The sequence below is a fragment of the Canis lupus genome, chromosome 8, assembly GCF_048164855.1.
Source record: "Canis lupus baileyi chromosome 8, mCanLup2.hap1, whole genome shotgun sequence".
NCBI lineage: Eukaryota > Metazoa > Chordata > Mammalia > Carnivora > Canidae > Canis > Canis lupus.
In genome coordinates, this window is record NC_132845.1 from 51,738,249 (window position 1) to 51,752,307 (window position 14,059).

At 42.3% G+C, this 14,059-nt stretch overlaps 1 protein-coding gene across 5 annotated transcripts in view; it reads right to left on the reverse strand.

The window, feature by feature from the left end:
* Positions 1–14,059, reverse strand: part of TMC7 (transmembrane channel like 7) — a 62,320-nt gene that overhangs the window by 7,443 nt on the left and 40,818 nt on the right. For 2 of the 5 annotated variants that reach the window (XM_072835942.1, XM_072835946.1), the window contains exons 12-16: positions 13,574–13,760; positions 9,994–10,124; positions 7,176–7,334; positions 3,261–3,339; positions 923–2,209 (exon numbers count right to left, since the gene is read on the reverse strand). In XM_072835942.1, the coding sequence (XP_072692043.1) occupies positions 2,129–2,209; positions 3,261–3,339; positions 7,176–7,334; positions 9,994–10,124; positions 13,574–13,760 (637 nt within the window). In that variant the 3' untranslated portion in view covers positions 923–2,128. Of the gene's footprint in view, positions 1–922; positions 2,210–3,260; positions 3,340–7,175; positions 7,335–7,401; positions 7,424–9,993; positions 10,125–13,573; positions 13,761–14,059 lie in introns of those variants that run through there. The other 3 variants (XR_012035538.1, XM_072835943.1, XM_072835945.1) reach the window with 3 other exon arrangements.

A 14,059-nucleotide genomic window follows, 5' to 3' on the forward strand; every position in this document is an offset into this window, starting at 1 on the left:
AGCAACTTTACAAACTGTTACAGTTTTCCATGATCGCTTGATTGCGATGACAAGAAACCTCCATGAATTCAAATATACACAAACACGTTTTTAAACCTTCAAGATACTGTTTAATCAGTAGTTTTAAGGCACATTTGTTAGAGATCTGTGCTTCAGCAATTATACAGACATCACTTGAAGTCATTAAAGTTATCAAAATATATAAAAACATTCAAGTAAAAGGTATGTAAATCAGCAGCATGTAACCAAAATGACTATATTAGCATACATTAACCAAATTCATTCATTAACCAAATAAACATATTAACATATACCAGTATCAACTTTATAATAGGGAAAGAAAACAGTTTCCATCTCACACACTTACATACATACGCACACACACGCACACACAACACAACTTGACTGTCCTCAGAGGCATGGTGAAGGCAAAAACATAAGTGTGCTAGGCAAAAAGGCCAACAATAAGAATTTTTTTCAAGTGAGGATAGAGTGAACTTTTGGTTACTCAAAATTCCATGATACTAGTTATTATTAGCTTGAAAAACTCATCAGTTTCACAGGTACATAAATAATCCCATGTTAATGCTAATGTTGGGGGAAGACCAAGAAAATGAGATGGCAAAGGGGCAAATATACAGAAATGTGAAGCTATAGCAAGCTTGCTCTGCTCCTCAGAGCAAGGAGGCAATCATTTTTGAGTAATGGAGGGCAGGGGTGCGGGTGGGAAATACTCATAGCAGCAGCTTTCTAGAACATGTACTCAGCTTTAAACTCCAGGATCCTCCCTAGGAAAAGGTTTCGAGCCAGTGAAAGTAAGGAAAACAACAGAAGAAAGGCTCAGTCTGTTCTAAAACTAAGTACTTTGGAAAAGATTCTGAAGATATTAGGATGAGAACTGATGATGTGAAATAATTTAGACTTCTATTAAAAGGTTCAGAGCTATCAATTTCAGGTAAGTTTATGCTGAGGTATTTATTGCACATGTTTTTTTTTTTTTTTCTTTTTTCTTACTATAACGGAAACCTTAAGCAATACTGTGCATACTTTGTAAAATAAAACTAAAAATTTTAGGCACAAGAAAACAATAGCCCTATATATATGCATATGTGCCTGGAAGACACTGGCATTGTATGTTCTAGGACACTCAGGTTGGTCTGATGCTGCAACCCACCTCTTCCAACACACATCATGCACATAAACTGTGGAGCTCTGTGCTCCCTGGATATACTGAACTGCCCCTCTATGCCAGGCTCCAAAATGTGAAGTGTCTGTCAGAAATGGAGACCTCAGGGCAGCAAGGGAAATGGCATTTGGAAGACCTGAAATTTTGCCTCTTAATTTTGATGACCCAGAGCCCTCTACTAAGTCTTTGGAACGTAGGCCCAGAAGGGACTCAGCACCATAGAGGCAGCTTCCCCTGAGTAAGAAGGCTGCAGCAAAATGCCCAGGAAGCTAAGACGTCAAGGCCCTCAATCTGCGGCTGTTCCCCTCCTCCTAAAGCTTAATCCAGGTATTCCTGCTTATTCACACCACAGGAATGCCTTTTCTCTCTCATATTACAACCAGGTAGCTAGGATTACACAACCATCCTCTCCCATGTTTCCACCATCTGTTCCAAACATCCCAATTCAAGGATTTCTCTTTATGAAAAAAAGGAAGAATCTGGTCTCCTTTTAAATCTACAGAATCATTCAAAGAGGTAACTACCTCTTAAGGAACACTTCTCTCCTAAACCCCCAGAACCTGGTTCCAAAGAAACCAGCCTCATGAACAGGTGACCTCTACAGTTAACTGTAAAAGACAACATAAATAAGCTTTTGGAAATATAAAAGGGCTCTCTTTCCTCAGTCTTTGTTCTAACAGCTTAATAAGTTAGTTTTGAGGGAGAGTCACTAAGCTGCTGGTCTATATGCAAACACTTGGTTTGAACCTGCTTTTTCTAAGTCACTGAAGCCCTACATAGGGCCCGGGTGCCAAAAATACCACCACCGCAGCTGCACATATGGAGTCACCTTCAGAAAACATCAACTCCAGAAAAATATATTTTAAAACTTCTGCTCCGAACCCAGACCTGTAGTCTTGGCAGGTCACTAGGTCAGCTCATGAGCCACACGTGGCGGGATCCTCATTGATAATCCAGTCGGTTCTTCATATCCCTCTGGGCTTCTGTGAGTTTCTGGATCAGGTAACGCTTGTCACGACTTTCCTAAAGATAGAAATCAGTGCAAGAGCACGTTCAATATATTTGAAAACAAGTATCATCATTGCAACCTAATCAATTACCTGTCAGACTCAGGGTTAAGGATCCTAACCATGGACAGTTGTAATGGCCTCCAAACTGGTCTGCCTCTAGCACCTGTGCCCCTCCACAGTGCCTTGTTCACAACATGGCCAACAATCTTTTAAAAATGCACATCAGACTGATGGGGCACCTGGGTGGCACAGTTGGTTGAGTATCTGACTCTTGGTTTCCACTGGGGTGGTGATCTTGGGGTCCTGAGACTGAGCCCCGCATGGGTGGAGTCTGCTTGACATTCTCTCTCCCTCTGCCCCCATCCTCACCCCCACTGGCTCGCACACACGCAAATGCACACACATGCTAAATAAATAATAATCTTTAAAAAATGTACATTAGGCTGCTACCTAACACACTTCATTGGTTTCCCATCACACTCAGAATTAAACCCAAACTTGTTAGCAGAGCCCTCAGGCTATGCTGTGACCCCAGCTGATAATCCAGCACCATCTTGTCTCTCCAGCCAGGCCACCTGTCCTTCAGCTCCCAGGAGTGCTCTCGCTGTCCCCTCTGCCTCTTACTCTCATCCCTGAGACCTCCCACAATTGGCTCATCATTCAAGCTTCAGCTCCAATGTCACCTCCTCAAAAAGGCCCTCTGAGGCCACCATCTACAGCAGCAGAGGGCTGCTCATCATCTAACTACCTCGTCCGTATTACCTTCATGGCAGCTACTGCTACTGGAATTCATGGTTTTTAACTATTGAGCAGTCTCGTCATCCTTTGTCACCACAGTATCCCAGCACAGTATGAGGAACAGGTAGTGGTCAATGTACATGTTGAAGGCATGAATGAGCCTGTGACTGGATGAAGCTGGGGAAGGCCTGGCCTTCACAGTTCAGGGAAGTAGGGGTGAGCAGGGCCCCAGCATTCCTCCCTCTCTCTAGGGAAAGCACGACTTTCCGTTAGGTGTCCTGGGTAGATGTCCTCAGCCATGACCCTCTGCACCTGTTCTTCCTTACCAGGGACAGCTGCTCTCGAAGCTGGACCACCACTCGCTTGTGTGCTCCGGCCAGGGCGATGAAGTAAAACATGATGAGGCTGCAACACAAGGGAGAGGTCACTAGGGAGTTTGTGCCATTTGACGGCCACTGGAAAAACAGCTGGATCCACTTTTCCCAGAACAGGTTTATTTTTTTGTATGTGTGCGTCTGTGTGTGAGAGAGAGAGAGAGAGAAGGGAGAGGGAGGGAGGAAGGGACGGATGGATGGATGGAGGGGAAAGAAGAAAGAAAGTGGTGGGAGGGAGAAGGAAGGAAGGAGAAATCTGGGGTTGTGGGTGTGAGCCTTGGATTGGGTACAGAGATTACTTTTAAAAAATCTTTTAAAAAGAAAGAAGGAAAGAAAGAAAGAAAACTCTCCCAAGCAGAGGGGATCAAAACCAGCCCCAGAGGGGTTTGTAGCTGGCAGTGTAGCAGAGACTGATTCATGCCTTACGTCTTAATATTAAAGACTGTTGGTGTTCTCCTGTCACACACGATATGACAGGGAGAGAGAAGGAAATGGTCTAGACAGCTCAGTGGGGAATGAACTGGCTGTGGATGATCACTGTTGAGACCTCTCTGACCTTAGTTTTCTCATTTGTATAATGGGAATAATATAGTAAGACCAGGGACAACAAGCCTAGGATAATACGTCTTTGGATAAAAGCAATTGGCAACTAGTTCCTATCTTCTGCGAGGTCCCAAATCTCAAAATGGGGGTGGTTGAAGTTATTATCTTTGGGGGAGAGGGGCAGAGAATGAGCCCCCCAAGAAAACAGAAGGCAACTTCATTACATTCCATGAAGGGCAGATGGATTCCTGTCCAATCTCCCTGTAGAGGGCTAAGGAAATAAGGGCCACTGGAATCACTGATATCAATGGTACTCTTCTGGAAGACACCATGGCCACAGGACAAGTATGGCCAGATCAAGTAGCCACCACCAGATGGCACTAGCCAAGCGAACCCACTAGAATGGAGTAGCTGACCTGAGATACTCAGAATTCCAGCCTGACTGTCTGCACAGCTTCCCAAAGTCATTTTATTAATCTCCATCAAAGATATCCTGCCTTTGGGGTACCTGGGTGGCTCAGAGGTTGAGCATCTGCCTTTGGCTTAGGTTGTGACCCTGGGGTCCTAAGATTGAGTCCCATATCAGGATCCCTGCAGGGAGCCTGCTTCTCCCTCTGCCTATGTCCCTGCCTCTTTTTGTGTCTCTTATGAATAAATAAATAAAATCTTAAAAAAGTATCCTGCTTTTATTTATTTTTTTAAGATTTTTTTTATTTTTCTGTTTATTATTGATGCTCAACCACTGAGCCACCCAGGCATCCCAGTACCCTGCTTTTAATAAATTAATTTTGGGGGTTCACTTCTTACATGGTGGTAGGGTTTTACTGTAAGAATATCTGTATCATAATTGCAGTGATGTCATTACAGTTAATATATGCCAGCTACAGTCAATTCCAGTTATGTGTGGTAGTTATATTCTATAAAGTCTCCAGGAACACTGAATTAATGAATTCTGAACGAATGTAGGGGGAAACACAAGGAGGGGGTAGGTTCCTGGAGTCATCTGTCACAACATTTTTGTCAACTGATCAATACCTTGTTTTATGTTTCATATTTATTGAGAAAGAAAGTTATCAATAATAACCTAGTTTCTGTTTAAGGACACCTTATCTAGGGGCAGCTGGGTGGCTCAGTGGTTGAGGATCTGCCTTCAGCTCAGGTCATGATCCTAGGGTCCTGGGACTGAGTCCCACATCGGGCTCTCCACCAGGAGCCTGCTTCTCCCTCTGCCTATGTCTCTGCCTCTCTCTGTGTCTCTCATGAATAAATAAATAATTAAAAAGAAAAAAAAACCTTATTTAAATACTATTGTTGATTCCTTAACATTGAACTCTGTCACCAGAACTATAACACATCTCAATGAAGCTTATCTAACACACCTATTTTCTTTGTAAGGCACATCACAGCCCTCTTGGACTTAGGAATGACTCGAAGCACTTCAGCACTATGCTCATGGCCATTTTCTACTGTGAAATGACCCACCCAAAGCACAAAATGCAAGAAACTTAGGTCCCATATAGATCACAAAAGGACACTTAAGTATAGTACGAGAGGTGAAGCAAGAAGGCAGCCTATTGCGTTGACTCCAGCTGGTAACATGCATGCTATGGTGTGAATCTCTGGGCCCAACCCCCCTCCCCAAGAACATATGTTGAAATCTTAATCCCGAGGTGATGATATTAGAAAGCAGGGGCCTTTGGGAGGTGATTAAGACATGAGGACAGAGCCCTCACAAGTGGGATCAGCGCCCTGATAAAGGGACCCCAAAGAGCTAGTCATCTCTTCTGCTATGTGAGGAAAAGAGAAGTCTGCAAGCCTGAACAGGGATCTCACCTAACCATGCTCACTCACACCTTGATCTTGGACTTGCAGCCTCCAGAATTGTAAGAAATAAATTCCTGTTGTTTATAAGCCACCTCACCTATGATATTTTGTTATAGCAGCCCAAACAGGCTAAGACAGTGCTTTTTGGGTGATTCAAAGTTTTTGTTACTCTGAGTCCACAAATGACCATGAAACTGCCTTGAGTACTGATTTGGGCAGTTTAGCAAGTAGGCATATTTACAATACACAAACAAAAAATGGAATCCATGAATAATGAGGATAGACTGTAATTAGAACAACACCCAGCACACACTAAGATTTCAATGCACACCTGTGACTAGAATTACTTTTTTTTTACTCTTTTTTTTCTTTTTTAATGTAGACTCTACACCCAGGGTGGAGCCCAGTGTGGGACTTGAACTCACAATCCTGAGATTGAGACCTGAGCTGAGATCAAGAGTCAGACATTTAACCAAATGAGCCATCCAGCTGGCCCAATAATTATTTTTTTTTCAATAATTACTTTAACACTGAATATGATTCACTTGCAGAAAAGACTTGTCACCCTGACATACAATACCTATCATTTACTGAGCCTTTTTACCAAGGGCCAGGTCCTCTGCTAACGCATTTCACTTTGTTAACCATACTTCCTTCTTCTTACAACCTATGCTATTCTTACTCTCGTTTTCCAGGTGAGGAAACTGAGGCACAGAGAGGACGCATACTAGGTACAAGTAGTATTGCCAGGGTTCAAGTGCATATTTCTAATCTGGTGCTCTTCTCTCTGCCCAGTAATCACTTCCTTTATCAAAGAGCAAGTGATCTTATAAATAATCAGGAATATTATTTAGCAATGTTTATTGAATTTTTATGTCGGGCATTGGGCTAAGTGCTTTAGCTGCAGGATCTTACTGAACTCACTCAGTGACCTTCTTAAAGAATCACTATTGGGCAGCCTGGGTGGCTCAGCGGTCTAGTGCCACCTTTGGCCCAGGGCCTGATCCTGGAGACCCGGGATCGAGTCCCATGTCGGGCTCCCTGCAGGGAGCCAGCTTCTCCCTCTGCCTGTGTCTCTGCCTCTCTCTGTGTCTCTCATGAATAAATAAATAAAATCTTAAAAAAAAAAAAAAAGAATCACTATTATGGAACCTCTGGGTGGCTTCCCACTCTTGGTTTCAGCTCGGGTCATGATTTCAAGGTTGTGAGATTGAGTCCTATGGCCAGCTCCCCACTCAGCATGGAGTTTGCTTGGGATTCTCTCCCCCTCCTCTTACTTCTCCCCCATTCACGCATGCATACTTTCTCTCTAAATAAATAAATAACTACATAAAATCTTAAAAAGAACTCACTATTATGATGCCCATTTTAAAGATGGTAACTGAGGCTCACAGAGGTTTGGTAACTTATCACATGTAGCAAATGAGCTCTCACTTCCCAGTAGAGAAGGGTCCCTGTACCTCAATGGAGAATATCTGCAAGGGTCTAGGCAGTTCTTACCAGATGATCATGAAGAAAGGCACTGCGAAGGCTTCCGATGTGACGCCATAGACCAGGGACTGCAGTGAGCTGGGAAAGGTGCTCACCGTCTTGGGAACCACCTCCCAGGTGGTGTTGAAGTTGGTGAATGGCCCACAGGCTTTCGAGGAAGGGATGCTGCTGGGATACAGACCATGGGGCTCAGGGTGATGCATGTAGCCCAGGCTGAGCCTCTCTCCTCTGCACGCCCATATGCTTGTTATCATGACCTGTGAGGAACTGCCTGTTCATAAGGGCCTTTTAGTACATTAAGGGCAAAAATGTTGGGGCACCTGGATGGCTCAGTGGTTGAGCATCTGCCTTTGGCTCAGGGCATGATCCTGGAGTCCCGGGATTGAATCTCACTTTGGGGCCCCTGCATGGGGCCTGCTTCTCCCTCTGCCTCTCTGTGTCTCTCATGAATAAATAAATAAAATCTTAAAAAAAAAAAAAAACTCAAAAGAGCCTCATTTTAAAAATAAGGCTATAAAAGACTATTTCGGGACAACTGGAGATATTTGAAAAAGTAGAAATATGACATTAATATTAATTAGATATAATAATGTTATGATGCATGCATGGGAAGGAGGATGCTCTTATTTTTAGGAGCTGCACACTCAAGTATTGAGCTCCAATCTTCTGTGCACCACCAGATCTCAAAAGAGGGTGGCTGAAGCTATTACTTAGGTATGTCATGATGCCTATACCAATTTCAAATAGGTCAGCACACACAAAAAAATGTATGCAGAGAGAGAAAACAAATGTAGCAAAATGTTAACAACTGCGACATCCAGTGAAAGGTAGAGGAGTGTTCACTATTGCTATTTTTCTAACTTTTCTACAGATTTAAAATTATTCAAAATAAAAAGTGGGGAAAATTTAAATAAAATTACAATGGAAAAATTTTGTAATTAAGGCCTAAAAGAATTGCCTACATTCACATCAGAAAGTTCTGTGTATAAGATTTTCCACTGCCCCTCTCTATAGATTAAAAAAACATTCTTGGAAGCAACCTAACTATTGCTTAAGAAAATGGATGAGCAATTTATGATCCATTCACAAAACAGAATACTAAAAAACCACTGAAAGAGACACAGAGATGTGAAATGACTGGTTCCCAAACAGAAACTAAGTAGTTGGGAAAAAGGACTGGAAAATGAATTTCCATCATATATACTCTTATGCTTTTTTAAAAAAAATTTTGTGCCATGTGAATGTATTTATTATATATAAAATCAAAGCTAAAAAACATTTTAAAACAATAAGAGTTCTATATGTGCTGGCATAAAAAAGGGCACAATATAAAATTACATGAAAAAAAAAACAACAACCAAACATGATTACAGCATTATTCCGTATGTGGTTTTTTTTTTTTTTTTTTTTTTTTAAAGATTTTATTTATTCATGAGACACAGAGAGAGAGAGGCAGATACACAGGCAGAGGGAGAAGCAGGCTCCATGCAGGGAGCCCGATATGGGACTCGATCCCAGGTCTCCAGGATCAGGCCCTGGGCTGAAGGTGGCGCTAAACTGCTGAGCCACCCAGGCTGCCCCTCCGTATGTGTTTTTTAAGAATAAATACATTGTTTGTATGAATTTCTGGAAGTATTCATAAAATATTAATGGTGGTTACCTTGGTAGAATGGAACCAAGAAGGGAGGATATGGAGAAAATTTTCCTCTTTAATTTACACCCTTTTGTACTGTTTGACTTTTTACATAACATCTATAACTATAACAAAAAACAATAAAAAATATATACACTCAAATTGGTTAAAAAATAAAATCTAAGAGACAGATTCAAAGTTCAAGAATTTTAATTTAAAGATGAAGAAATGGAATTCCATAAGACTATAAGTCAGACAGATTGGTAAACTATAGCCCATGGACCAAATCTGGCCCACCATCTGTTTTTTGATAAATAAAGTTTTAATGGAGCACAGCCTCATGCCCATTAGTTTATATCTTGTCTATGTTGCTTTCATGATGCCACAAAAGAGTTGAACAGTTGCTATCGACATCATATAGCCCACAAAGCCTAAATATTAGGTAAGCTTGCCCTTTACAGGAAATGTTTGCCGGCCTTTGGTATAAATAGTTATATTCCTAGGAAGTAGGGCCACTGGGGTTTGAACCCTCAACTTCTGATTCTTAGTCTTAAGCATGTCTGCTCTTACCAAATTCTACACTAGACTCTACTTCTTTGTGCCATGTTTGAATCATCTCTATACCCCTAGCGCAGTGCTTGTCACACTGAAGACACTCCAAGTCTTCTATAGGGAGCATGTATTATTTTTATAATCAGAAACAAAGAAATCATCCAAAAGGAGACTAGAAGAAAGGCACAAGGATAAGGGAGTAGGGTAGGACACTCTCTAAAGCAATGGCAACACTGCAAGCCCAAATTCTGGAAGTGGGCCAAGACATTCCAGTGTCCCAAGTGAGATTTCAAAATAAAGGTGGGCCTGGCTACCAAAACTCACTTACTGACTTCTGCAGGCGAAGTACCATGAGGAGAGCTAATAAAGAATGCAAGGGACCCTTTACTATAAAAGAGGGACATGTCAGGATGCCTGGGTGGCTCAGCTGTTGAGTGTCTGCCTTCAGCTCAGGTCATGATCCTGGAATCCTGGGATCGAGTCCCACATCAGGCTCCTGCAGGGAGCCTACTCCTCCCTCTGCCTGTGTCTCTGCCTCTCTCTGTGTGTCTCTCATGAATAAATAACTAAACTCTTAAAAAAAAGAGAGAGAGACCATGTCAAGAAGCAAGCAAATGTTCTAGAAAACAAAGTCATATTTACCGTGCCATGCTGATTGTCAGAGGTATTATTGCCAAACACAGTCCGATCAACAGCACCAACAGGAAGAAGAAATTAGAATTGGATGCTCTGAACTGCCTTGGGGAGGGTCTGCAGGTATAAAGAAGACTCACCTAAACGGAGAGAAAGAGAGAGAAAAAAGTATGATAAATGAGCACATTCATACGTTCCAGTGGGAATGTAAACTGGTATGACTTTTCCAGAGGGTAGTCAAAATGAAACATGTTTAACCCAGGCCCTAATCCTGGGGAAATTCATCCAGATGAGAAAACAGAATAAAGGAGCCAAAATACATATGAATGGATGTTTACTGCCACAGTTGTTGATATCTGGGAATAACTGGAAGCAACCTAAGTAGCAATCAACAGGGGCCACTTGAAGGTTGAAGCGCATCTGGACAGTGGGAAACCGTGTAACCCTTAGGGTGAGAGAGCTCTACATCCTGCACAGCACTGTGAAGTGTGCTATGTGATGTTTACGTTTTTTTTTTTTTTTTTTTTAAGAATTTATTTATTCATGAGACACACAAGCTCCCTTGTTAAGTTTTAAAAAAAGTAGTACTTGGGCAGCCCTGGTGGCTCAGCAGTTTGGTGCCGCCTTTAGCCCAGGGAGTGATCCTGGAGACCCAGGATCGAGTCCCATGTCGGGCTCCCTGCATGGAGCCTGCTTCTCCGTCTGCCTGTGTCTCTGCCTCTCTCTTGCTCTCTCTGAATGAATAAATAAATAAATCTTTAAAAAAAAAAAAAGTATTCCTTATAGGAGTTTAAATATGTATTAAATGGATTTACAATAACCTATAACAAGTTAAGGGAGATTTTGTTTCAATTTTTAAAAAAGCATATTTATTTTTCCTCCATATTAAAAGGAAATATTTCTGGGGTGCCTGGGTGGCTCAGTTGGTTAAGTGTCTACCTTCAGCTCAGGTCATGATTTCAGGGTCCTGGGATTGAGTCCCATGTCAGGCTCCCTGCTCAGCAGGGAGTCAGTCTGCTACTCCCTCTGCCTCTCCCTCTGCTCTCTCACTCACTCTCTCATGCTTTCTCTATCTCAAATAAATAAAATATTTTAAGAAAATTAAAATAAAAAATAAAAACAAATATTTGTATCGAGGCAAAAAAAGACTTGTAGAAATACCAAGTGGAAAGGGGTGAGGGGATAGTAACAGGCATAAAATTTCTCCTTAATATTTAAAAAATTTTTAAAAACAATTTTATTTATTTATTCATGAGAGACACAGAGAAAAAGAGAGGCAGAGACATAGGCATAGGGAGAAGCAGGGTCCATGCAGGAGCCCGATGGAGGACTCGATCCCAGGACTCCGGGATCGCTCCTTGAGCTGAAGGCAGATGCTCAACCACTGAGCCACCCAGGTGCCCCTCTCCTTAATATTTTTAAAAACTACTTTATGGGGAGGAGGACCCAAGCTGTTCTGACTTTAGCTGCCCAGAAAATCTCATGAGCTGGATGGTAATGAGTACCAAGGACCCCTGATGTCCTGTTTGGGGGTGGCTGGCTGGTCAGGCCTGTAGTGTCAGAACTCAGCCCAGTGCCCATGACCTATTCTGTTACCCCCACACGTCTTTATTTGGCCAAACACAAGGAAAGCACTGGGTGACTAATATTTTCTGGAAAAGGAAAAAGTTCTTCTAAGTTTTCTCATACCCTTCTTTCCTTTGGTGTCTTTGACCAATGGAAGTTTCCACATGAGAAAGCACCAGAACATTCTTCAAAAGCCAAAACATCTGGGTAGGAAGTATGGCCCAATTCAAGGCTCTGCTTACTTAAGTATTCAATACCTTAAGTTCACAGTGCCTGGGTTGCTAAGTTGGTTGAGCGTCTACCTTCAGCTTGGGTCGTGGTCTCAGGGTCCTGGGATGGAGTCCTGCATCAGGCTCCCTGCTCAGCGGGGAGTCTGCTTCTCTCTCTCCCTCTGCCCCTCCCCACCACTGGTGCTCTCTCTCTCTCATATTAAAAATAAATAATAATAAATAAATAGCTTAGGTTCTAGAGTGAAGTACATCTGGAGTCACTCATAAGCTATGTGACCTTGGACCAGTTACTTAACCTCTCTGAACTTCAGCTTCCTAATTTATAAAATATGGCTAGTATTAGTACCTACTTCAAAAGATGTGTGTAAGCATTACATGATAACCTGTGTAAAGTATTCAGCAGAGTGGGGGCCACATGGTATTCTAACAACCATGATTACTGTCATCATTATTAATACTACTATTATTATTATTATTTCCACTTCTGAATCCTTAGGGCTTGGCATAATAGGTAATTAGTGAGCATGGGGCCTGTTAACAGAGGGAATCTCTGGAAGAAGAGATCGAAGTCACCATATACATATCTGAATATAGTTTATAAAGTGTTTTTTTTTTTAAGATTTTATTTATTCATGAGTGACACAGAGAGAGAGAGAGAGAGAGAGAGAGAGAGGCAGAGATACAGGCGGAGGGAGAAGCAGGCTCCATGCAGGGAGCCGATGCAGGACTCTATCCTGGGTCTCCAGGATCATGCCCTGGGATGAAGGTAGCGCTAAACCGCTGAACCACCCTGACTGCCCAAGTTTTTTTTTTTTTTTTTAAGATTTATTTACTTTGAGAGAGAGAGAGAGAGAGAGAGAGTGTGGTGGTGGGGAGGCAGGGGCAGAGGGAGAGGCAAAAAGAATCTCAAGTAGATTCTGCACTGAATGCAGAGCCAGAAGCGGAGCTCAATCTCATGATCCTGAGATCATGACCTGAGCTGAAACCGAGTAGGACACTCAACCGACTGCACCACCCAGGCGCCCCTGTATATAGTTTAATAGTGAGCATAGATTGCCTCTCTAATAAAAAAAAAAAAAAAAAAGAAGAAGAAGAAGAAGCTCAGTTAATAAGCCCAGATCAGTTAGTCCTCCTCAGGGCGACTCTACCCAATAAGCACATATCTCAGGCACAATGCTTGGAGATCTGCGAGCCATTTGAGGAGCTACACAAATAAATGAGAACTGAAAATAAATTCACTGGCTCCAACATCCAGATGGAAAATTGCAAAACTTAAATTAATAGGGACACCTGGGTGGCTCAGTAGTTGAGCATCTGCCTTCAGCTCAGGGAGTGATCCCAGGATCGAGTCTTGCATCGGGCTTCCTGCTTGGAGCCTGCTTCTCCCTCTGCCTATGTCTCTGCCTCTCTTTCTCTGTGTCTCTCATGAATAAATAAATAAAATCTTAAAACAAAAACAAAAACTTAAATGTTTTGTGAAACTAAACGTTTTGTGATCACTAAAATGTGCCACTGTCATCTCATGAATCAATTGTGGCTCAGCTCTTAGATGGTTACTTACAAAAACATTTAAATCACAGAAGCAGAAAAAGAAACCCTTAAACAAAACTCTGGAAATTATAAAGATGTGGAAATCCATTCAAAGTCTTTTTTCCAGAATAAAAATATCTATCAAATAAGGGATGTAATTTTGATAGTTTGATGGGGTGTGCATGGGCTGCAAATACAGGACCTGCCTTGCTAAATCAAGAATGGTCCAGAATATCAGCTCCCCACCCCTGCTCTCTCCTTACCTCTTTCACATAAAAGATGATAATGAATTTTAAGGTTGCAATTGCAGGGAGAAGAGGTGAGAAAAAGGCTCCAATCCAGCAAATGGTTTGCCCATAGACGATCCCCAGAACGTTATCAGGAATGGCAAATTCCTGCTGTCCCCAGCACTGAATCAGCTTCCAAGAGGAACAGTAGGTCACTAGGAGCCTGGAAACAAACAGGACAATTTCTCACCAGAATGGCCAGCACCTGCCAAGGCCACAGAACCAGGTCCACTAAATCAGGGCTGTTTCCACACACATTTCTTGTGGAAACTGATGAGTCACATGCCTAGAAGTTGCTGAATACAGTGAACTCTGGAATCCTTAAGACCAGAGGCTGAATCTCAGATCCACAGCCTCCGGCCAAATAAGGTTAGGCGAGGCTCAGTTTTCCTCATCTGGAAGGGAGGAGAATTATAACACCACCTACTTCACCAGGTTGTGGTGACAATTAATGACATGAGC